Consider the following 26,529-nt stretch of genomic DNA (forward strand, 5'->3'; position numbering starts at 1 on the left):
TTTCAATACGTAAAGAAAGAATTGTTTTTGTGTGTTGCATGTGTCCATTAATGTACCGAGAGAGAGAGAGAGAGAGAGGAGAGAGAGAGAGAGAGAGAGAGAGAGAGAGAGAGAGAGAGAGAGAGAGAGAGAGAGAGAGAGAGAGAATACTGAACCTTGCTAAGGCAACAGACGTAGCGGAACTTAAATACTAAGTAATGTGCTGTCATCACTCAAACTGTAGATTGATGGAGGTGACACTAGTAGCATCGTGTTTTTCTGGGGGAAACTGCTGCTTCCAATCCTCTACCCTCTTCACTAGCGCTATTAAACCATAGGCTAGGTGAGCAGAATATCGCCACGTTACAGAAAGGCGTGAGTGAGTAAAGTGATACGTCAGATTATTATTATTATTATTATTAAAGATATTATATTATTAAAAATCATTCTTAGCTATGCTGACAACTGACATTGTCTTAAAGAGATGAGTTCAGAGTATGCCCAGTTTGGTAACTATGTTTGTTGGGAAAAGGTCACCCACGTGGGAACAAGTGTGAAGCCCATTTCTGGTGTTCCCCGCCGTGATAATGCTTGAGTTTTACTAAAGCGGCGTAAAACTATTCTTACTCATAACTCTGGCTGAGGCATGTCTATAAATAAAGCGACAAAACCCTTTCCATATCCAATAGAAATATCTGCATAAAGCAGAGTCGATTGTACGATTCCGACCTTATCATGAGCATGTGTTTATGAATCCCTATCAAATAGTAATGAGTGAGTGAGTGAGTATTGTTTTACGCCGCTTTTAGCAATATTCCAGCAATGTCACGGCGGGGGACACAAGAAATGGGCTTCACACATTGCAAATAGTAATGATACCAGGTGTTCGCGAAAAGGTGAGCTTGGCCTGTCCCACACGGTGGCACCCGTCACAAACACATGCAAAGGCAAGTCTAATTGATCACCTGAAAAAACCCATGGGACTTTTGGTAAAAGGCAAAATAGGGAATGTATCATTTTTGTCACAGATGCGTCAAATTTTGAAATGTCCTCCACATGTCTACCATAAAACTTTTTGAAAACTTAACTGACCATGAATGTTGTAACCCTGATCAAACAACTTCTTATCAAGAGTCGTGTGACGCTCTTTGAAATCTTGGTAGAAAGAGCATGCTCGATTGTATCTGAAAAAATGTGAATTGTAAACACCAAATGATGGAGCTGCTGGAATATTGCTCGACATGAAGGGAAAGTTGACTATTGGAAAGTTGAAGTCATAACACCCTGGTTTATAACACACCAGCTAACTAGACATTTATGGCCCCGCGATTTTTTTAAAAACTATAGCGTTAACTGTACTGTGGGAAAAGGGTAAGTCACATGTGACCAGTAGTGTACGCGTTTCGTTACATTGTAACAGTTATGTAGTCATGTAATCCGTATTCGTTCTTTTAGGACAAAGAAAACCACTTTAATCTGATATTTAAAAAAATATTATGTATTTTTTAAAAAAGGGATCCTCTACATTGTAGATTTAAGAAGTTCAAAGAGTGATGGTCTGCATGCGAATGAAGCCAAATTTCTTTTAAAAATGCAACCTTATATGTTTAAGTATACCCAGAGTCAAGCGATAACTCATATAAGGTCTAAAAGCCAACTTTAAAGTGTGGAAAGATATATGCATTTTCTTGAAAACTAATGCCGTTTTCTGTTATTCGATGGTGTCATAGAGAATCTAGACTCCTAAAAATGCGCCTTAAGGAGATTAACTGTTGTGCAAGGCGCTAGGGGAGGATGACGGGGGTGTCTTTTTGTTGAAAGCTTGGAGAGATACAATTGTGAGTTGCCCTCGTGGGGCGAGGGGAACAGAGACAGCGGAAATTAAATACTGCGTAATTTGCTGCCATTACTCATGCCGTAGATTGATGGAGGTGTCACTAGTAGCATCGTGTTTTTTCTGGGGGAAATGTTGCAGTTTCCAGACCTCTACCAAAGGCTAGGTGAACAGAATAGCGCCATGTTACAGAAAGAAATGAGTGAGTAAAGTGATATGTAAGATAAAAATATTGAGGAAATAAATTGAAACTTGTCGGAAGGTGTCTTAACTCGTGAACCTGTTAATGTTTACTGCAAAATGTCCAAGGAAGAAATATACGCTGTCACGAAGAATTAGCATAACAGTCAGGACCTTTGCAATGCATACCTTTCTTCAGCAAAGATACGAGGCGGTCGGGTAGCCTAGTGGTTAAAGAATTTGCTCGTCATGCCGAAGATCCGGGTTCGATTCCCGATATGGGTACAGTGTGTGAAGCTCATTTCTGGTGTCCCCCGTAGTGATGTTGCTGGAATACTGCTAACAGCGGCGTAAAACCATACTCACTCACACACTCAGCAAAGATATGCGTAGATGTCAAGGAAAGGAAAGACTAATAGAATCTTGATTGTAGATTTTTCACAAAAAAAACTGACCCTTGTTGTTACAGTAATATACTACAAGTAGTAATTACTTACCAGAGTCAGTTTTGCAACAGTTTCAATGTACATGGAAGTTTTATTCAAAACCTAAATTTCAATGAAAATTATATCATATACCTTCATATATTTTTTATCGATAATAAAATACGGAATAAAAAACTTATATGATGTAGAATAAAGGTGGAAAGCGATATTTATGAAATATATAAATCCCTACTCAAAATACTACAAAATAATACAAGGAACATATTAAAGATAGACATTTTCTATATGTATGCAGAGGAGAACCAGTACCCAGTACTATTGTATCCTATGGCGTGAATTGGTATTCAACTATCAGTAAAAACAATATATATGGATGAATAACATCTATCTATTGTTATGTGTATATATCATGCTCATACCTAGTTTGTACATCATTTGCTTGATAACGGTGTTAGAATCTACACCGAAACGTCGCCCAATTGTAATAAAGAAGTTGCTCATCCATAACAATTTTGTCTTAGTTACCATTCCAACTTCTAAATGCCACTCAAAGAAGTGATGAATAACTTCTTTATTACAATTCGGAGTGACATTTCGTTGTTGGTTCTCACACCGCTATCAAGCAAGTGATGTACAGTGTTGACAAGTTGACAAGCATAATATATATATATACACACACACACACACACACACTCACACACGCATGGGTATGTAGTATGTAAAAGCCTCGATCACAGTTGATTGATGGTTGCAATTGAGTCTTTGGATGTTGATGGCTTCTTGTAGTTCTTCTTATATTACACACCACCTGCGTACCATCTTCTGATCAAAGACCCCAATCAGTCATAATCCTTTTGTTCTTACTGCAAGCGTCACCAGTTAACCAATTTACCTTATATCACCCCTTTTGTGTACGTGCAGGCTTCTCCACTCCAGTGTAAGTACATCCCAATCTACTCAACTGTATAAACACTGCCTCCTACCTGTATATACGCTTGTCAACCATACTATGTACATCACGGTGTAAGAACCAACAACGGAACGTCGCTCCCAATTGTAATAGGAAGTTATTCATCCATATGTCTTACCCTTACTTTGTACACTAACTTCTAAATTCCTCTCAAAGAAGTCCTACGCCATCAACCACAGGTTTTCCGGTTTACTCGCGATTAGTCATAGACTAATGTTGTAATGTATTGCTGATTGCAGCGGAAAACAACGCTGGGTACTCACCTTATTATTATCAAACATATTTTATTGTCCAAAAAGACATTGGGCATTGGATTGGGCACTAATAAGGATAAGTACAGTACTTATTACCGCCTTCTCCCGGGTACTCATGGAGTGAGAATGTATGTGAGTGGCCATGGGTGGGGGTGAGGTGTGTGTGTGTAGGGGGGGGGGGGGGGGGGCAGTCACCCAGGACGCAGCAATACATTTCCAATCGTCTCGTTACAGAAAGCAAGGTTATGGAATGAAAGAAGGTACAGCTTTGCACAAAATATCACAATTAACCAAAGAGTGACAATGCCACATTTTGACCATTTGTCGATTTATGACGTTAACGTATTGTCGCGTCTTCGGATAATATTCTTATTTCTTTACGACAGGGTGGCAATACGATGACACGACAATGTCCCGTCTAGGTTTCCATAGAAGGTAAACAAAGACGAACCTATATCTGTTAAATCCACCTCCCTCCAAGCAGAAACATATATACCAAGGAACAGGTGGACTGTAGTGATCCCAAGAAACACGCTTTGCGGTTCTTAATTAATGTAACCAGACCCGAAGGATACATCCAAAAGGAAGGGGAATCTCCAGCTATCAAATACCCTGAAATAATAACAACCATGTCTTCTAGACTGCTAGAAGTAAAGGTTTTATGTAATAAATACATGATTCATTGGCCCAGACGTGACCTAATGCGCGTCTTTCATTGCAACCTTTCGAGGCTGTCGTCCAATACAAATTGCATGTTGAAATATAATACTGTAGACAGTGTACGTGATATCCCAAGTATACAGTGAATCGTGAGAATGTATATTGTAATATAGAAGCGTAAATGGTAAGGTTAGTCTTTAGGCAATTAAAATCAATTTAGATTAAATAACATTACTTCACAAATAATGCCTTATATATGCCTAAAAGAGAAATAAGTAGTTTTGTTATATATATTTTCAACAACATTTGCACGGTAACTTGAAAAGTATGACAACACATGTGAAGGTGAACATGTAGGTATTGCATTCTGTCTTTCCTGTTCGCAAAATGTATGTTTGTGTACTTAAAACAAGGGAAAAATGGATCTTTTTATGGAAGGCTAAACAATGAGAATAAAGCGACACAACTCTTTCCATATCCAATAGAATCGATTTACAATTCCGACTATATAATGAGCATGTGTTTATGAATCACTATCAAATAGTAATGATACCAGATGTTCGCGAAAAGGGGAGCGTATCCTGCCTACCGGTGTCACCCGTCCCAAACACATGCAAAGGCAAGTAAATTGTTCACCTGAAAAAGAATCGGGAACTTATGGTACAAGTCAAAATAGGGAATTGCATCGGATATCATTTTTGTCACTGATGCGTCAAATTTAGGAAATGTTCTCCACATGTCTACCATAAAACCTTTTGAAAGCTGTACTGAGGCCTTGAATGTTGTAACCTTGATGAAACAACTTCTGAGCAAGAGTCGTGTGACGTTCTTTGAAATCTTGGTAGAAAGAGCATGCTCGATTGTATCTCAAAAGTTGTCAAATGTAAACACCAAAGGCTGGAGCTGCTGGAATTGACTGACTATTGGAAAGTTGAAGTCATCCCTCTTGTCATACAATGTTGTGGAGAGTGTTTTATCACTCTGAATCTTTATGCATAGATCTAAATATGAAACAGATGAGGCGGTCTCACTGGTCTCCTTTATTTCTAGTTCAGGTGGGTTAATCAGTGGAAGGGAATTGGCTATTTAATTGTTACTGTAAGGATATCAGATCATCGATATACCTGAAGCTTAAGTTAAACTTCTTGGCCAAATTACCACGTTTTGACTTTGCCAATCCGAACAGAAATTCCAATTCATATGCATGAGAAACAGATTTGCAAGAAGGGGAAAGCAAGCATACATATAATATAAGTTCAATCAGTCAATACTTTATTCAGTATGAAGGTCATAGGCCCATATACAAATAACAGTTCACAAATATGATAGCAGCAAAATACATAGTTTTAAACATTGTCTAACAAATCCTTTCTTCTTTCTATGCATGCTAATTATAAGTAGGCATAGTGATTTTAATTGTTCTGTATCGTTTGTGGCAATTAACTTTTGATCTTTGAATGTATGCATATTTACACTAGTAATAAATTATATGACTTTGGTAGATATTTAATTCTAATAGCATCAAAAGAAGCACATACATGTACAAGTAGAACATGATATTAATCCCCTGTAACTCGATTACATGAAGGACAGTTTCTGATGCATATATCGATTTTTTGTCACCTGCCTTCATTGTATCTCAACCGTAATAGCCCCCCTCTAAACTTCACTAAACTATTTCGAAGCTTTAATAAAGATACTTTTATATTCCCTTTCAAGGTTATATCTTGAGCTGTTCTTCATAGTAGATATCCGGTTTTGATGAAACATATTAATAGCACAATCTTTCAACTTACTTATGAAACATGTTTTATCTTCAACTGTTTTTGACAGCCAAACAAAACCAAAACCACGAGAAAATAGTAGATATCTAATATTTGAAGCACAATTTTTTATATCCTACATTGTCTAGTGAGTGAGTTGGGTTTAACGCCGCTTTTAACAATATTCTAGTTATATCACGGCGTGCAAGCTTTATGTGGGAGGAAAGCCACAGTGTTTAAACCCACGAGCACGGGTATGGTGCTGACATACCTAGAAACATAATCGGGGTAAACCGGGATTCGAACCAACAATCATAGGTTTCTGGGGTGCCCAAGGGACGCAACTCTGCACAGCGGTCCGGGGTGGTCGGGTAGCCTAGTGGTTAAAGCAATCGCTCGTCACGCCGAAGACCCGGGTTCGATTCCCGACATGGGTACAATGTGTGAAGCCCATTTCTGGTGTCCCCCGACGAAACATAACTGGAACATTGCTAAAAGCGGCGTAAAACCTTACTCACTCAGTCACTCACTGGGTGGCGGTCCTAATGCATTGACAATATTTTACACTAGTATCCAACACTACGAACAAGTGAGTTGTAATACATTGAATATCGTCCACATTCACCATAAACTATAGCATTAGGTATTTTCAATTGTGGACCTATTTGTAAGAAGGTTTTACAAACCAAAGGGTAGAGTTTCTCTATACTCTCAAATCTATTGATCCCAAAAAGTTAGGATGTGTATAAGAGAATCGGAGAAATCTGACAATCAAATAACTTAAAGAACACTTTGGGGGCAGTGATAGATATTTTTCTAGTTGTAAGTAACTCAAGGAAGCCTATTTGGCTAGCCCTAGAGCTAGATCAGCACCAGATTTACTAAAATTACAAGTGTAGACTAATCCTAGATATCTATAAGTATTGACAACCTCAAAGACTTGTCCTCAATAACACCACACTTCTTTAGCTGATACGTTTCCCCCTCTTCTAAAAACAACAACATTTGACAACAACAACAGCCATTCCCAATTTATCTGCATATGGATATAGAATATTTATCTGGCACTTTAAACCACATATGTATGAGTAACCATAATTGCAACATCAGCAAATGACAAGATTAACACTTGTACTATATCTGGAAAGATTTGAATCACATGAGTTCCATGCACCATAACATCTGTAGCTAATTTATTTATATTTAATGAGAATAGCATAGGGCTCAGCATATATCCTTGTCTTAAACCAAACGGACAATCAGAATAATCTGTGAAATCTGTATTACATCTGACAACTTAAGCCAGAGGATGACAATAAATTCCCTAGCTTTGTTCGATTTACATACTCAAACGCCTTTTTAGAATCAATAAAAACTTCATACAATTTCTTCTTCTTTTTACATAGAATGTTTTCAATAATTGCACATAAGGTAAAAATATGACCCATAGTCGAATAACCTTGGCGAAAAAAGTGCTTGATTTTCAGAAACTTTACTCATAACATCCGCTCATGTTGTAGGTCATTTAATACACATGTCTAAATCTTTCCAAGAGAACTAAGTAATAACATTCCTCTGTTAATTATCAGGATTATTAATGTCGCCCTTAATGATATATCGCGTACACAGTAAAACCTATTGCTGAAGAATGATTGATTGTTTTAGTGTAGGCTTATCATGATAATACACTAGCATGACGTAGTGTTGACATCCGAGACGTCCACTATACACATGAAAAATGTGATTTATCGAACTTTCTCTCTTCCTTGCTAACGTACGTTATATCACGTGTCACCTGCTATTAGTGATCTGAGGAGCCTTACTCACTAAAGATATATGCTACAGTGACTTAAAGTGACGCTGGCGACCCCACGTATGTCGCAGCCGTAAGTCAGGGTGACTTTTAGTGCATTATCGAGAAAAAAATATGCGACCTTTTTTTTACTAGTAATCCTGAAAACTGTGGATTCCCCCAAACGTCTCTTGAGGTCTTGTGTATCTGAAAGAAGTGAAAGAATACATATTGTGGTTCTTACTTAATTCCCAGAGCCCCAAACCTGAACACCCACTTGCCCACACCCCCAAACACCCCCACCCCAGAAGATATTGCGGCCCATACATAAAACACATTTATGCTGGGGTGGTATCACGTCAAACCTTGACTCTGTCCTGACAGCCACAAAGCATCAAGCAGCAATCTCATAAGGTAATATTTACAATAGATATGCCTTATATATGTTGTAAGTCAAAGATAAAGTTTGTCTCATTCAACCTTTCCTTTCAGTTTGTAATTGTCTGGGGTTTTAAGTTGTTCTATGTGGTTTCTTAATTTAAGGTGGTAACTCAGTTTTAGTGTACTTGTACAGAAACGTCAAATTAAAAAAATATAGACCTTAACATCCAAATGACTACTCTGTCTTCATTGGAAGTACATCTTAATAATAATAATAATAATAATAATAATAATAATAATATTGTACTGCTGGACGGTACAGAAATGAGTGTCAACCAAGCGAAGTGCCATATCAAATCGGCCCAGACTCAGTTTTTCAAGGAGTGGCTTTCTGAACGACCCATGCATCGAGTTTATGTGCAGCGTGTTGAGAAGATCAGCAATCCTGCAGAGTCCTTCGCTTGGATGAAGTCGTCTGGCCTGAAAAGTGAAACAGAAGGCTTTGTTTTTACTGCTCAGAACAAGTCACTTGAAACCGTCTAGCGCGATTTTGCATCAAAATGTAAATATGAAATGTTGAATATGTAATGAATTTAATGAGACTGTCCAACACATTGTGAGTGTATGCCCCACTTTGGCACAAACACAGTGTCTTAAGCGGCATGATGGAATGGCCCGATCCTTTTATTACCGTCTTCGCAATGCTAGTGGTTTTGACACAGAGGTCCATCCATGGTACGACCCAGAATATGTAGAGGGCGTCATGGAAAATGATAAATTCAAAATTCTTTGGAATAGGCCCGTTTTCAGCCTCAGATGTATGCAGGCCAACAAACCTGTACTTGTCCTTTGTGATAAATCCAATGAAATCATTAATATCATTGAATTTCCTGTCCCTTTTGACACTTATGTGATTGACAAGATTTAGGAAAAACATGGCAAATATGCGGACCTCGCGTTCGAGATGTCACGCTTGCAAGGGCAAGGGCCCGAGCCTAACAAGCCTGACTATAATAATAATAATGATGATGATGATGATGATGATGATGATAATAATAATAATCCATTTATATGGCGCTGTACTCCATTCATAAGCATGCTCTAAGCGCTTAGACATTATTAACCCAGTCAATGTGCACTCAAAAATCAATATCAGCTCCTCTGGGAGTATACAATTCAAGCTGCCTTTGAGGCGCTAGAAGGTTAACAGAAACATTACCATCTCATCCTACCGGGTACCCATTCACTGCTGCTGCCTACGAACAGATAATGCACAAATCATGTTCTTGAGTTTGCACATGAAACAATACAGAAACATGAAATACTTCCAACTGGAGACATTATAGTTTCCCGTCTAGCCCCGCCATTGAAGTAACGCCAGTTGTCCCCTCTGGCCTGGGGACAACACGATTCTGACTCCTTTCTTCTCAGATAAACACGTTCTGTAACACGGACCAGCTTAATCATGACGCTTTATGGAGACACAATTAAAGGAGATCGTTTACGATAACAAGCGGAACATTTTCGATCCATCAAGCACCCGAATCGTGGCAATGTATGGAAAATGTCAACAAAGGAACCTTTGAATATCCAATGTATGCTATGTAACAATACCTACCGGTGGTATAAAAATATGAGATCACGGCCGAAGAAGGATAACGATACGGGTCTTACTTTCATAAACCCGCAGCTTGACTACAAAAAACCATGGTGTTCATTTTTTCTAGTTACTCTTTAAACTTTGACACGTGTTGAAAAAGATTAATCCGCGTGGCAAGGACTCTCATATGTCTCGGACCATTCTTCTTAACCTTTGGGCATGGTCTAGCGGATGTCCAGATCCTTTTTAGAAGAACATGGAAAGGCCCAAGACAATTTATGTTCTCCTGTCACATATATCAAATTAACGGCAAAAGTGTGAACTACACATCATTAGGAGGTGATCCCTTAGTCGTCCAAATAAAGCGATTATTTACATAAATTAACTGTTAGTGACCTGGTGGTGTTAAGAGAACGCAGGTGAAGATGTAGACTTGGATAGAGAATGGATGCGGGGTCAGATAGGCGACGTTGGAATTATGGTCGTGAATGTCGATTGTTACGCCAGACGTGCGGATTTAACCTAAGACTGTCCCGTCGCTCCACCATATTGTGCCTCTTGGTATTCATCGTGGGGTTAAACGTTTAATATCGACTTACTGTAACATGTCGTCAGCACCTGACTTTAATCTGTCCTGAAGTTATTCATCTGATGATAAATGGTTTACACTGACTTGGTTTAAAGTTTTCGTCTCTATATCTGATATATCATGTAGATATTCATCATGATGGGAAACAGTTTATACCGATTTTTGGATACACATCGTGATGGCACCTTGTAAAACCGTAGTAAATAAGGGGACGGGTTGATGTAGACGTCGCTTCTGAAACGAACCTGTGACGGCGAATGTCTTCAGGGTTTTGACTTGGTTGATTCATGTCATCGTTTCCTAATTGCGTGGATCGATGCTCATGATGTCAATCTCTGGATAATGTCCACACTCCATTATTTACAGACAGCCGTCATATAGCTGGAATATTGTTATAGGGCGGCGTTGAACAACACATAAGCAAACACGGTTGTTGTAAATGTACATGTACATGCGTCTTCCAAACTGTTTTTAAAATAACTGCTTTTTAACTAATGTGTCGTAGAGGTACAGCGTAAATCTACGTATATGACGCACATACAATATTATATATGGCTCATGTATAACGTAAAAAACCGTGGCGTTCTGCGTTTTCTGGGTGCGGTCGGGTAGCCTAGTGATTAAAGAGTTCGCTCGTCACGCCGAAGACACGGGTTCGATTCCGGAGTGTGATGTATGTGTGAGGCCTATTTCTGGTGTTCCCCGCCATGATATTGATGGTATATTGCTAAATGCAACGTAAAACTCACTCACTCACTCTGCGTTATAATGCTTGTTGTACGAGGAGACTCAGAGTGTCGAGTTCAGGCTCGATGACTTAGTTCATCGCGTGTCATGCCCACAATATCAATCACTGGTTTGTCTGGTGCAGACTTGACTATTTACGGCAGAAGCATGGCTTGAAAACGTTGTAGTAAGTGAGTATGGTTTTACACCGCTTTTAGCAATATCCCAGCAATATCACGGCGGGGGACACCAGAAATGGGCTTCACACATTGTACCCATGTCGAGAATCGAACCCGGGTCTTCGGCGTGACGAGCGAACGCTTTAACCACTAGGCTACCCGACCGCCCCTTGAATATGTTGTAACGATGCGAGCTTCATTGTAGATAATATGGATTAGGGGTAGTAGGATGCAAAGTATAATTAAGAATAAGTGAATAAGTTTACTTTGTGTCAAAACATGTAAAAACCAACATCCATGTATACCACTCAAAACAAGTGAGAGAACACGCACAATTGGAAGGATGTGGGTTGCAATACCCACCAACATGACAGATTAATAATTATATGGAAACATCGGCTGATCTTTAACTTCTTTTGAGTAGTATATGCGGATATATCTAGGTCTATACTGTTTCCTATAAGTCACGTACATGTGAAGAAAGAGAACGTGAAATGGGTATCTGTAGGAACTCTCAATAAGGTGAGTGAGTAAGTGAGTGAGTTGTGTTTAGCGCCGCTTATAACAGTATTCCAGTCATATCGCGGCGTGTCAGCTTCATGTGGGAGGAAAGCCCAAAGTGATGCAGGTCTCTGACGTTTACCACTTTGGTGAAACCCAAAAGCACGGATATCTGCCAATAAGGAGATATTGAGGAAGAATGTAATGTTTATTGGTATGTGATAAGTATGAACATATCAGAAAAAAGTATATTACGATGTTTAACAATATGCATAAAGACAAGACGTTAATGATCAAACTTATAAAATCCAACAACTCTGCTGTATTGTTGTTCACGAGCCATACTATTGAAACATATATTCTGTCAGATAGTTTTCGTATACCATCTATATCACGTGACTAAACCAAGGAAACTGAAATGTCAACTGTACAGTGGACCATGTGGCCTTAAATACCAAATGTCTGTTTGTCTGTAAGTCTTCTCTGAACGGACAAAGCGAATAGAGAATAACTTCTTTATAAACTGATCTTCGAATATACAGAACTGATTTTGAAGGCATCTAAGTGTCAAGGTCTATAATATTACATTACATTACAACATACATCCCTCTTTTTCGACCATATTTACAAACAGGGTGGACGTGAATCACGAATTAATTATACTATGAAGATGTAACGTGATGGTATGAATCTCAAACCACGATGTCCTCGTATTTGTGTCGGTTCGGTTCGGGTATCCCCGGCGAAAATATTTCACGAAGTCAGTGGAGTTCACGAAAAGTTCATGAACAGTTCGTGAAGCCTTCGTGAAATTTTCATGAACTGTTCGTCAATAGTTCACGCACCTAGTTCATGAACCTTTGTTCACGAACTTTTCACGAACATTAAATACACTTCATGAAATAATTGAAGTTCATGAACTACTGGATTCACCAAATGTTCGTGAACTCATTTCATGAACTATTCGTGACCTCACTTCTTGACCTTAAGTGAAACAAAACTGTGAAGTTCAAGGAATTTTTATAAGACTTTTATGTAAACATGGTGTTCATACTTAAACATTTCATATCTAAATTTACAATTACTTGTATTTGCATTTTCGCCATCAATATATTGTTACTTAAGTCATAATAAACCTCTCCTAATGAATAGCAGTTCCATATTACTTTCAACAGACAGACACTATTCATCAAAGTATTTTGATGTTTCGCATGTTTTATGACCTGTAGGAAAACACAATGAGAGAAAAAAGTAATACTTATCCTTCTAATTGTTTGGCTTTACAAAGGTGAAATCTTATTGTGTCTAAGATTAGGAACTAAGAGATGAAAACAAAATATCAAGTAGTGAACTATAATATGTATTCATCATGTGAATCACTTCCATTATTACTGATTATTTAATTTTAATATTGTGACTGAATAAAGCACTCAGTGCTTATTATCCCTGTAAAAGTATCAAACTACATCCACTGTAAATGTAGAAATGGCAAATAAACTATGAAAAATAACCATCAGTCATATCAGCCTCTTAACTAAATTAATGCAGACAAAACTACAGTTACAGTAACTGTTCTCCCTGACATCCGCAATGTAGGCTAACTAATGTCCAGAAAATGATGGATATTTATTTAAATATGGAGTGTCCATGAATGTTTGGGAGCCTAGCAACAAATAAATTGTGTGTACTGTCAGCATTTGTGCTGATCAAGATCAACCGTTCTACAATCTGTTCAACAAGGACACAATCAGTTGCTCTGGTTCTACTGACTGGTATTATGTGCAGTCCAGAAGGAAAACCATGAACTACATTCCGTCCTTCAATTTTGTATAAATTTAAGATGGCATACACAACATTTGAATGTAGACAAAGTGCAAAGTACTTGATCGATGCCACGCTTCCATCTTGAAGAAGTACAACACATGCAGTCCCTTTTTTGCATCCTTGTATATGCTTCTGCATACAGTCGTTTCCCATCAGCATTCAAAACTCTTGAAACTTTCTTCACTTCTCTCAGGTTGGTCACTGGTAATCTTCTGAATATCTCTTCAGTAAGGTCATCTTCAGCAACAGGTTGAAGTGAACCAGCCATTGAACAGTTTGCAGCATCCTGCAACTTCTTCCATTTTGAACATTCACCTTGGGTGATGTCAAGTGTACGTAAAAATACCCTTGCTTGTCGTGCCCTCATAACTTGCTTCAGGACATTCCCTGTCCCATGAACTGACTGAAGTAGCATTGCATTGGCATCTTCAAATGCAAAGCAACTCCAGGCCCACATAGGACCCCACTCTTTAACGTAGAAGCACAGATGTTCTCCAATGTTGTGAACATTAAGGCCACATGAACCGGGGGGATACAAGTCACCAAACTTCTTGTAAAAAGACTCCAGGAGGCACCTGGCTCTACATAGGCTTTCATGTGTTATCTGTTCACCCAACAGCAAAATCACAGCTTCTGATAAGGATGCAAAATGTTTCAGGTACACATCTGGCAGTATGTCAAGCAAACAAGGGACTGCATAGTATAACAACCACGCTTGTAGTTCTGTAGCCTTGAAGTTGCTATAATGTTTCTCTATATCTCTTGGCAGTCGCTCAATACATTCAATTGGTTTGATACTTTGCAGTCGACTGGAAATTTCTTTTAACTTATTGCCAACAAAGAAAGGATTTCTACTTTCTGTAGATGAAAACCACTTATACATCAGGGTTTTTGTCACTCCTAACAGCACCCCATGCATATAGTCTGGCACAACACCAATGACTAAGTCAAATCCTTTCAATGACAGCAAACCTGACTTTCCCTTGAATCCTTTACTTCGCCTTCTTTCTGTGCCTCTCTCCATCGACAATCTAACATCTGTATCATTCCTGAAAGGGTGCTTCTCATGCTCAGGTCTGAAAGGATAACACCTTGAGTGTCCTCTTCCTTGCTGCACAACCACACCTGGTTCTTCACAAGTTATGCAAGCTTCTGTCCCATTGTAGTAGGTCATATTCAGAATCCCAGCTTTGGCAGGAAGGTCAAATATACCACATACAACAGATAACTTGATAGGAATCCATTCCTCTGCTGTTGTGCTCAGTTGTATGCCTTCTTCATAGAGAGGATTGAGTTGCTTGGATAGAAGATGAATGTAGGGTTGGAATGGAGGTTTGCCTTTGCCTTGCCATATCCCAACAAGGAGCATGTTATCACGTGCAAATCTAAGTGATGGTGTCATTTCATTTACAGAAAGAAATATTGGCCATAACTCTATTTTCGAAGATGTGTACAGGTTCACTCCATCTGTATTTAGGACTGCTGTCAAGCTGTTTGGATCGGAGAGGAATTGTCCCTCATCTTGCAATCTGCGATAAGCTCTCCCATCAGTAATGTCTCGCAGAATGTCATCACATCTTTCTGCTAGAGTCTTCTTCCTTTCTTGTATATCTTTCCAAATACCTGAAGAAAGAAATCCTAAAGTTAACATTCAGCTAATAACTTTTATAAAGGATTATATAAAGACACTCAGTCAAACCTCATTAAAGATGCTTTTAAACCTTATGAGTTCTTGTCAGGGTATTATCTTTGCACGCTGCAGCAAATTACACAGCTATTTTACTATAGCTATTAGCCAATATAAGTTATTTTGGTGAAATTTGAGGTGTTTTACTTGAAAGACAAAAGAATCTGGAAACCAGTATTACAAAACATACACTTAATCCTGAAATGAACAAATTTTACAGCTTCCATATTTTCAATCTTGCAACAGCCTTTCGATAATGTCTTATATTTCCATGGGTATAACTAAAAAAAAGTGCCACGACACTAGAGCTCACCTGCTTTGACTTAAATATTACATTTCCATATATTGCATTATATGCGATTTTGATTACATTAACAATGTCAAATGAAGGTCTAATTAAAAATAACGCAAGCACCATCAGACATCTGTTACTTCTCACCAATAGTCACCATGTACATGTACCAAATTAAATATCATTATCTGCCAAAATGGCAGTGTAAGGGTCAAAAATAGCTTTCTCAACGTGCTTGATATGGCAACCATTTTGAATTCCCTGATCACAACAAAATCTTTAGTGCAAACTAATATCCTTGCAAAGTTCAGCTTGACTGCTGCAGAAATTTCCAAGAAAAATTCCATATTTCAATACATACAATGACTGGGGGAGTCAAGCAAAATACAATGGTCAAATCATACTCCATGTTCTCAGTGATGTCTGCAGCTGTGAAGCTGAGACTTTGCAAGGGTAATAAGAGCAACTCTATGCTGCAGATATAATATAATACCAACATCCACTGATTTAAAATAGGTTTTATCAATTTGTTCTTTTCAGTATCATAATGCAAGCTATTCCAGGTGAGCTGCAGCTAAATTTCACTTCATTATCTGCATACTGGCCGACTAATGACTTGAATTTGAAAATTGAACTGGAACGGCCTCATGGGTGGGAGCATGCATGCTAAGTTTCAGCTTCATCGGCCCAGTAGTTTCAGAGAAAGTATTGTTTACACATGCCGACATTGCTGACTATGACGGGTGACGACAGACAAACAGGCCCTGACTTAAGCTCACTTGCCCTTTGGGCAGATGAGCTAAAAAAATCAAGAAGCTTTATCAAAGGACTGCTGTTGTAATATCATTAAATGGATTAGTTTTGAAGAATTGTTTCCATTATTTTACTTGTTTTCTCATACAAGAAACTTCAATTACCTGGACTCTGAAGAAGGCTTGACAGCTGTGTCTTCACATCAGCAAAAACAAAACTCTGTCTGGGTTGACGTCCCTTTTTCATTTGTGCTGAAAAAGGACCTTTATATCGGAGGCCATCACATTGCTCTCTTTCACAGGCAAAAAAGTCTTCATTGTCAGGAAAAACTTGGCTGCAAAGAACGCAGTAATGACATTCCTTCATTTTGGAATCATCAACAAATTTCCAGATATTTTCATAAGTTAGTTTCTGAATAGATGCTGATTCTGGATAAACTTCTCTCAAGGTGACTATAATATCCTTACATGTGCTAGCAGACAGGTTATTCCTTAAGAAACATGAAAGTAGTTTCACAGCCTGTATCTCTTGAATTGAAAGATTAGAATCAGTACACAAGAGGTCAACTGTGTCAGTTCTACTAGCATCGGAGTCACTACTTGTCTCATCAGTATCATCTGATTCAAAGGACACAGTTTCTTCGTCACTTGACACAAACTCGCTACTTGATGCACAGTTGTAGTCCATTGAGTAGCTGTCTTCAGATACACTGTCAGTAACTGAAAATAAAAGATTCAAATCTTAAGCAATTATCTCAGTTGGCAGAAACTTTTAACAAAGTGTTTTATCTGGGAAAATCCAACCGTGGCCTATGGCAGTTGCATTGGGAAAAATTAACTGTTTGACCAAAAGGGGAAGAATGCAAAGTTTGCGAAAAATCGTCCCGCATAGGATTTCTGAGTGGTCATTTGCATACAGTGACCTTGACCTTTGAGATCTGCCCCACCTAGTGTAAATGTTTTCCCAGGGGTATATAGGGGGCGTCCAAAGTTTGATATCCTATAGAAGTCACCTTATGAAGTTATAGCCAAAAGACGAATCGGCGGCAGCGGTCAAAATCAGGCAAACACATTTATTAAGCAGTTTCCGTTCCACGTCCCTGTCAACACCCTAGCTTGTCAGTCTTGTTTGAGAAGTTAATGTAATGGATAAATCTTTGATACATGGAATAAGCCTTCCTGGGCATTGCCCATAGCCAGTTGGGCTCAAAATGAGCACCTTATGAAATACCAAACAAACCTAATGAAAATGAGTACAATTGGTTGAAAATATTACCTGAAGCACTGTGCTGCTGAGTTACTACAGAATAAACAAGAACATTTAAAATAGTTTGGATTGTTTCCTTTGCAATCCTAATACTCCAAAAACTTACCAACTGACACTCTCTGAGCCAATGTTGATGCTTCATCTTGTCCATCATGTTCATCTGTATGATCAAGAACATCAACACCTGAATAAGAGAAGAATGGAGTCATAAAGTATACATCTCATCTGTTACCAGATCAACAAAACATGCTAAATGTGGATGGTCCAGCCACCAAAGTTAGACCATTATCATATGGGTCGTATCAGAGGGACCTTTCCTATAACCATTAACAAATCACCAAGCTTCTGACAGAATTGTCAGAGCTGCCTAAATCAGACAGTTATTTATATTTCCGAATGGCTCCCAAATGCATCCAAGCCATCAGAAAACTTACATTTAAAAATTCATACAAACATAGCTGACAGGTAAAAACAATAACATACCAACTGAATCCGTTTGAGTCAATGCTGAAGCTTCATCATGTCCATCCATATGATCAAACACATCACCACCCGAGATAATGTTGGATTCAAGAAGTACATCATCCGATGTGGAAGCTTGGGAAACCTCAAGCATGTTCTTGTTCTTCCATCTTGCTGCTGTGCGTTGAGGAACACCGACATCTGGATCATCCAAGTATCTCTTCTTAATTCTTTTCACTGGACCTAACATGATTAAATACTAAATGCAATTTAAAATTATTTAAACTATGCCTGTACATGTTTACTTGGTATTTATAAATGACAACATTAAAAAGTACAATGTCATGTCACTGCTGCTAACCAAGGCCCTTGTGACCACCTGGTTTAAAACTTGACGGCAAAATCAATAACATAAACTGCACACTCAGTCCAATGGGTAAATTCAGACCTACTTATTTAATATGGTTGCCGTTTTGAGGTATGAGCATGATGAGTCACGTACACAGAATAATTATAAAATCAAACATTTCTGTTGTTTTACAACTGTACACGATGTTACCTGACACTTCCGGCTATCTGTAATCACTGGCGTCCCTTATTTTGATGGCAACTTTTCAGATATGCCTTGTAAATTGTAACCATGTCATAAGCCAGATATTATTTAAAAACTTTGGCGAAACCGCATTATCAGTGGTTCATATTGGGAAAGGGAGGTCACTCTAATTTCAAACGGGAGCTATCTCCGTTGTTTTCGTATTTGCAAGTTATGGCGTCACCCACGCTGTACGTTGTTGGTCAAGCTATTAAATGCCCAGCTTTATCCCTATGGTAAAACGTATGCGTAATTAAATGTTTGAATGCATTATATATTTATGTTTTCCATCCGTACATCTTCTAAGATTGGTTTAGTGGTGATAACCATTTTCTAAAATGTGGGCCCACATCTTTCCCGTCATCTATGGTGATCGACACAAGTGGGCCCACATTTGTATTACGCCTTGCTTCGTTTGTTTCGTTAGTTCTGATAATCATTCCCTAAATGTGGGCAGACGTTCTTCCGTCATAGTGATTACAAAAGGAGGGACCACATTAAAAAATCGCTAGCTTCATTAGCTTGGCTTACTTATAACCATTTTCTAAAATGTGGGCCCACATTGTTCCCGTCTTATAGTGATCGAAACAGGTGGGCCCACATTTTTAAATCGATGGGTTTCATTAGGTTGACGAAGCCATTTAGGCTAGTGGGCTCACGTTTGTCATTATGTGACATCATATATTATTCATTATTTGTAATATTGATGGGAAATATCTTTATAAATCATTTCGTTAGACCTTAATTCCATGAAAGGCACAAAAGTCTTTGAAGTTTGAATAACTGCTCATAGCTGACCACACTAGTTTTACAAAAATAGCTACCAAGCAAGAAACTTAAATCTACTTCACAATTAAATTTACAGAGGCAATACCACTCATTCTACTTTTTCCAATATAACACATCAATCTAATCATAAGTGTTGGTGGCGATATAAGCCTGAAAATATGTCTACACTTGAATTGATCTCGTACATGATACAAGCCTCAAACGTTTGCCAGAACTTGTTCCATAAAAGGAATAACTCATGAATATTAATGACCTTACGACCTAATTTGGCCATGTTCGAAGAAGTGAGTTCTGCTGTATTGCCATCTTATTTTAAATAAACAAATTATGAGTTTGTTATGCGGGTTTGTTTACGAAGTATAAATTCTCAACAACAAATGCGTTTACTTTCGAGTCTGACCACCCGATCCCGTTAGTCGCCTTGTCGTAAAACAAAAGGCGACTAACGTGATCGGGTGGTCAGGCTCGCTGACTTGGTTGATGCATGTCATCGATCTCAATTGCGTGGATCGATGCTGATGATATCAATCACTGGATTGTCTTGTCTAGACTCGATTATTTACAGACCGCCGTCATATAGCTGGAATATTGCTGAGTGCGGCGTTAAACAACAAACCAACCAACCAACTTTCGAATGTGGGCCCACCTCGAACTTTCGATTAGGAAAACGGAGTTAGCTCCCTTCTCGAACTACCGATAATGCGGTTTCGCGAAAAGTTTTATCAGAAGAGATTTGAATGCTGTCATACCCCAATGGCAAAGAAAATCAATGCTTCCAGGTTTAGGTGTGCAGAATTAAACATGCTGGATCTAAAAGAAAAAAACTTACTGAGTTCATGAGCTGTGTGCAGGTGTCGTATCACATTTTGTTTAGTGGACAGAAGACGTTTGCACAACAAGCACTGAAACTTCGTTTGTCCATCAACGTCCGTTTTCACGTAGGAATGATCTTTGTTTCGCTGCATTTTCGCATTTCTTCTTGTCACTAAGACTATTTAATGAGCGGCATTTCTTGTGTGTACTAAAACGTCTCAGATTTCTTCTTTGTCGACGAAAATGGCGGGCGATGATTGGTAAAAGTTCCTTGCATGGTCAGTAGAGGCATCGCTGGCAGAGCACTTGCAGGATTCCAATCGGAGGCAGTGTAAAGAGTTGTGTCAAAAATATATTTGTCTTCAAAATAATTCCAATATTTCATTATCAAAAGTATTGAAATAACTCTTGAATATTTATTTAGAAACAACTTGATAAATTATGTCTTTTTTGTTGAAAAAAAATGATAAACGGCAACCGGATGTCAGGGCCAATATTCCAGGTAGAAGTACCCTGGAACCTGGATACGGTACCACGGATCTAATATTACCTAAAGTCTCCTGCGCAACTTCCGGTATATTCAAGTTTTGGCGGTTCCATAGACCAGGCTCTCGACACGACGATATAGATAAAGTATTTCGTATTTTTCACAATTAAAACGCGCCCGAATCTCAAAGAAAGAATGTCTTCACAACCACAGTACGCAGCTTTGTTGTGGTATCTGGAAGATGCTTTCAGCGTCCAGTCAGTCAGCACAATCACTGTGCCAAGGAGAGAGGCGTGGGAATACCAACAAGGGGACAGGGTCCAGGCAAAACATCGTGGAAAGCTTTTCCCCGCGGAAATTATTCGGGTGTCAGGTATGTAAAACAAACTCACTAGTTTTTATATTCTACTCTATGTACTTGAAATACGGGGTCGAAATTTGGAATTGTAAGCCGTTCAGCATGGCTTTAATAATGGGCCGAATAATGGAATAGGCTAACCAAAAAAAAGGAATAATTTAAAGACTTTAGATTCAGCTTAACTTCGGCAAGATGTTTTCACGCATATCATTTATGACGCAATGTCTAGATTTCTGTGAATTTCATTTTTAATCTGTAGGCTGATGATGTTTGGCATGAAGTGTAGAATCATCTAAGAATACTTACTGTAATTTATATATTTTGAAAAATCATTCATCACTTGCTATTTGATATAGAAAATGAAAAAGGTTGCCTACAGGATAGCACTTTTGTTACTGGTGTAAGCCTACATCGTTTCACTATGGATTTTAAATTGTAACCTTGTCAGTTTATATACAAACCCTTTGGTGCCAGTGAAACAATGGCATGCTTAGTTCATCAGCTGTAACATATTATGTAGGAAATATTTGATCAAGCTGATGTCATAGAAGTAGGGCCTGATTTTAAAGAAATTTCTTGAACTATATCTACTTTTATTTTCTCTTCAAGATGACAAAGTGCAATTGGCGAAGGAGGCGGAAGCAGTTGTAGAGAGAATTAGGAAGGAAAAAGAGGCAAACAACCATGCAGGTGTGTATTCCATTAACATGGTCATTACTTGACATCCTCGAAACTTATCCATTTGTGCTTAAACTTGATAATATTATAGGATATTAATTTTACAATGATATTTTTAAAAAAATCAAAATTGTCATTTTTCTTAAAATTAGGCCTTTCAGTAACTAATGTTACTATCATGATATCCATTATGGCAGTATGTTCTTGTAAATTCTTGAAATTCTAACTGATTTCTTCTTCTTTTTCAAGAGAACATTCAGTTGCCTGAATCTTCTGAGGATGTACAAGTGGTACATGTAGAAGTGATTAAGGAGCTAAAGAAGACCCAAGTGAAGAAAGGTACATAATATTAATTCAACAATGTTAAATCTACACAATCAGTTCAGTAAAATTTTCAGCATTTTGCAGAAATAATGTAATTTTTTGCTTTAATGTTTCTTGTTTAAAAATTTGGACTTTTTGTTTTCTTCAATCCAGTTTAAAAAATTGTTTCTAAACTGTGAAATTATGGTCGCAGATGGTCATCTCGGAATAATACACCTATTACTTCCTTCTAAAGCTTTCCTCTGCCAATCTTCAGTACTATAATCAACAATTTTGCAGATTCGTCAAATAATGTTTTATCACAATCATGTGATGATGCATCTTTGAGCAGTGTTGAGTGATACATGTAATACTTCATATTCAGTGTGATTCTTTATGTTTTGTTTAGTAAAAATATCTGTTCACTGATGATTCTTATGACAAGGATTTATCTAGGATTTTTTACGAAGGGCCCATGGCAGATGAATTGGGAAAAATGTTTTGTGTTAAGTGGGAAGGGGGAGTATTCATGACATGAATTCTTTTCTAGATGTTTTTGTGTGCTTTGGTAGGTGACAGTGTCAAAAGAAAGAGCTGTTCTAGAAATGAAGCCCAAGAATCAAGCCAGGCACAAGAAGGACAAGAACCTTCAAGAAAGATACCAAGGATTCTTGAGGTTGTACAAATATTACATTGTCATTTAGCCCTTTCTCAGCTCACCTGGACCAAAGGTCCGGTGGGCTTATGCCATGGTCTGCTTGTCTGTTGTCGTGTTTAAACAGTTTCTCCGAAACTACTGGGCCAATGGAGCTGGAACTTGGCATGCATGTTCGAGCAATGATGACACCTAGATTTGTTCAAGAGGTTCAGATCCGATTTTCCATATGGCCGCCACAGCAGCCATATTGAAAATCCAAGCTAGGGCATTAGTCTGCTAATTTGGCAGCTACTGAAGTGAAATTTAGCATCTGGGTAGTAAGTAGTTGGGCTAAACATATATCAAATGGTTTCTGTAATTTTGACCTTTGCACTTTGGCCTTGCTCTCAAAATCGCCTACCGTATTCAACATAATAAACACCCTGCTCCAATAAGCAGCCCCTTAAGTACATTTTCTTGGAAGTTTCTGCAGCTATCAAAATGCTATGAAGCTCAAACTTTGCAAGGATGCAACAGTTTAGCCATATGCTGAATATAATTGCAGTCAGATAATTAAAAGTGGTTGCCAATAGCAACCATATTGAACATATTGGAAAGTCTATTTCTTGCCATTTTTGTAGAAAATAATGTGTAATTTGGTACATGGTTTGTTTGTACTGAGAAGCAACATATATCTGATGTTGTTCGGTGTATTTTGAAATTTTACAATGATTTGGTACTTAGCCGCACTCACAATTTCACATGTATATTGTAATATGGACCTTTTTTTTCTTGGAAAATTCTGCAGTGAAATTGAAACTTTGTAAGGATAATGAAGGCAACAACTTTAAGTCTATACTGCTTATTTTGTTGTTATCTATTAATTCAAAATGGCCGATACGGCAGCTATATGATTTTGAAAGCTTGCAAAGATGAAGTCAAATTTGTTATGTTTAGTATCATACTACACAGTATTCCAGGTGTCGCTACAATTCCCATGGAACTATTTTTAGATAATTTTCTGGCGAGAATATTTCAAATACCAACCAGATGTTGCCACTAACTGCAGTTATAAATCAGTCTACGTCTGTAGCTGGCATTAGGTGGGTTCATCGTTGCATCATAATTAATGGGCAATTACACATCACTTGACAGTAATTTATATTAAGTTCATAATGGATTGGAATAGGGAAGCGGTTTCAACGACTATCTGATATATCATGATATTGTTACATAATGTGACACACAGTCTTATATTCTCTATAATGTGGTCAGTTACTAATTCTTTAATTTAAATAAAATTATTGCAAAGATACCAAGTATCTTATCTTTCCACCTCATTTCTTCTAGATGACAGACTCGCACACACAAGAAGCAACAAGTCTTGGAAGTACCCAAGGTGAGTTAAGTCAAAATTATGATGAAATTCAGTATTATTATCAGTCCATGGGCAGCGACTTCAATAAGCACAAGCAGCCAGCAAAACAGATTATTACCTACTTGTCATTTCTTGATGAGTTTTAGTTGCCTACTTTTGGAACAAGAGAACCCATTGATAATTAATTAATAAATTATTCTGCTGCCTACTTTTTAACTCTTAAACTTAATGAAACCAGGAGATAAAAGTTACATTATTTTTATCTTTATCTGTAATAGCAACAGTAACTGTCATTGTCGAATTTTGTGCAATAGTCATGATTCCATTTGGTGAGATTTTAATTTAAATTACCCCTGAGACAGTCAGTGGAATGACATCAATATTCAGATATCAGGAGCAATCTAATTGTCCCTCTGATTATAAACTTAGATGTACAGAATATGTATGTAATTTGAAACCATGATTCTGCTTTTTGTAGCAGAATATAACCGCAGCCAAATCATGAAATGATGACCTGAAATGTATATAAAATCACATATAATGCACCACTGTGTAAAGTACTGTTAGTGTCTTGCATGCTAAAATTATATTTGGCTAAATGAACTAATAAAACAGCACAGTGATTTTGGATAGTAGTGCTGATAGGTTAGCACTGAGATAATTTATTTAAACTCAGCATTCAAAATTTATGTTGGAGACTTTGGTCCTTAACTTATCTTTTATCATTGCAGTTGGTTTAATATCAAAATGTTGCAGAACCTGGTATTACAGTAAACCCTTTGTGTTGTCTGACTCAGTTGTTTACATTGGAATTCATGGATTTTTTTGTTTTCAGGTGTTCAAGGATCTCTGGACATGACAGGAAAATGTTCCAGGTGTAGATATCAATGTCGGTAGGTGAAGCTTTACTATTAAAAGTATTAATTTTGATTTTCATTAACAAACCTGGATAAAAGTATGCATAATTACTAGCAATATAATAGGGATGTCAAATAGTGAATAGATCATGCAGATTTTGAAAAAGAAATTGTCTTCTAAATAGAGTTGTGACGTTAGATCGATATGTATTCGTATCACGATCCAAGAACATGCGATACGATACAACCATACGTTTTCTATTTATCGATATATTTACGATACATTACATTAATTGAATCTACCTGTTTTGATGCGTAATATTTGGTTATAAACTCGTTTTAATTATCCACAATAAAACAGAATTGAGATCTTGTTCATTTTTTCCTACTGATATGAAGTAATGAACATGACAGTAAATGTCAAACAAAAAACAAACTGCATAATTTTGCATATTTGATTTTATTTCTCAACTTACAGGCATGTTCAGCATTGAAATGTGTATCATGATACGTATATAATGGAATCATATCGTAAAGCATGTATCACAATATGTATTGTATCGTGGCAAATGTGTATGTCACAACTACTAGATTCTAAAGCATCCATTGGAAATTGTTCAAAATGTGAGCAAACTTTGTCTCAGAAAGAAAAGAAAAAATGATATGCTAAGTGTTTATCTTATCAGTATTACTTCAAAAGAACAATGTAAGTGAATGAATTTAAATTTTACTTTTCTTGCAATTTTAGTTCTGCTTGTATATTAATTTAGTCCTATTAAAAAATAGGACACTTTCAATTTATGAAAGAGCAATTAATACTTCACTTGACTATTTTTTAAAGTAAAGTATTAACATGTCTTTCTTTTCAATTACAGGTGCAAAGACATTTCAAGACTAAAGGAAAGAGTGAGACATCTTGAGGAAGCCTTCAAGAAGCTTCAGGCAGAGAAGCAGAAGACATCTGCCCAACTTGTGTCTCCTGTGGCATCGCCAATGTCTTCACCCCTAGCTTCGCCAGTGGCCAGTCCAGGAGCAAACCTGTCGGCCGTTACACCCTCCCCATGTGCCCCATGTGAAGCAGTCAACTCACAAGTCAACTCACTGGTGACCAGCATCTCACATTTACCAAAGACAAATGTACAGCTGTGTGTGAAAGAGCTGGCTCATCTTGTCTTCACTGAGGAAGAACTGAGGGACTGCTCTTTGAGTGGGAAAAAGTCCCCACATTCCAAAGAAATTGCTAGACCTCCGTTAGATAATACAAAGGTTGACGCATTTAAGCAAGCTGCAATGAAGCACATGCCAGGTACCGAGTGGAACCAAATAAGGGAAAAATTTCAGAACGTGCAAAAACAAAAAAGAAGTCAAAAATCAAAGTCAACCTAGGCAATTTTTATAAAGAAATTTAGTATGGAGTGACATTTTTAACATTTGGCTATTAAAATAAAGTTAAGATTTTTGGAAACCATTTCACAGTTATTTGTATTGATAAATGTCTC

General features: G+C 37.7%; 1 protein-coding gene across 1 annotated transcript in view; it reads right to left on the reverse strand.

Moving 5' to 3' along the window:
• LOC124123014 overlaps positions 1-18,388 on the reverse strand; it is a 46,788-nt gene extending 28,400 nt beyond the window's left edge. The window contains exons 1-4 of the mRNA XM_048387680.1: positions 18,160-18,388; positions 17,783-17,860; positions 16,575-17,129; positions 13,819-15,301 (exon numbers count right to left, since the gene is read on the reverse strand). Coding sequence (XP_048243637.1) covers positions 13,819-15,301; positions 16,575-17,129; positions 17,783-17,860; positions 18,160-18,388 — 2,345 coding nt within the window. The remainder of the gene's footprint in view (positions 1-13,818; positions 15,302-16,574; positions 17,130-17,782; positions 17,861-18,159) is intronic.
• Positions 18,389-26,529: the final 8,141 nt, after the last annotated feature.

The sequence above is a fragment of the Haliotis rufescens genome, unplaced genomic scaffold, assembly GCF_023055435.1.
Source record: "Haliotis rufescens isolate VD_foot unplaced genomic scaffold, xgHalRufe1.0.p SCAF_7, whole genome shotgun sequence".
In the NCBI taxonomy this organism is placed as follows: Eukaryota; Metazoa; Mollusca; class Gastropoda; order Lepetellida; family Haliotidae; genus Haliotis; species Haliotis rufescens.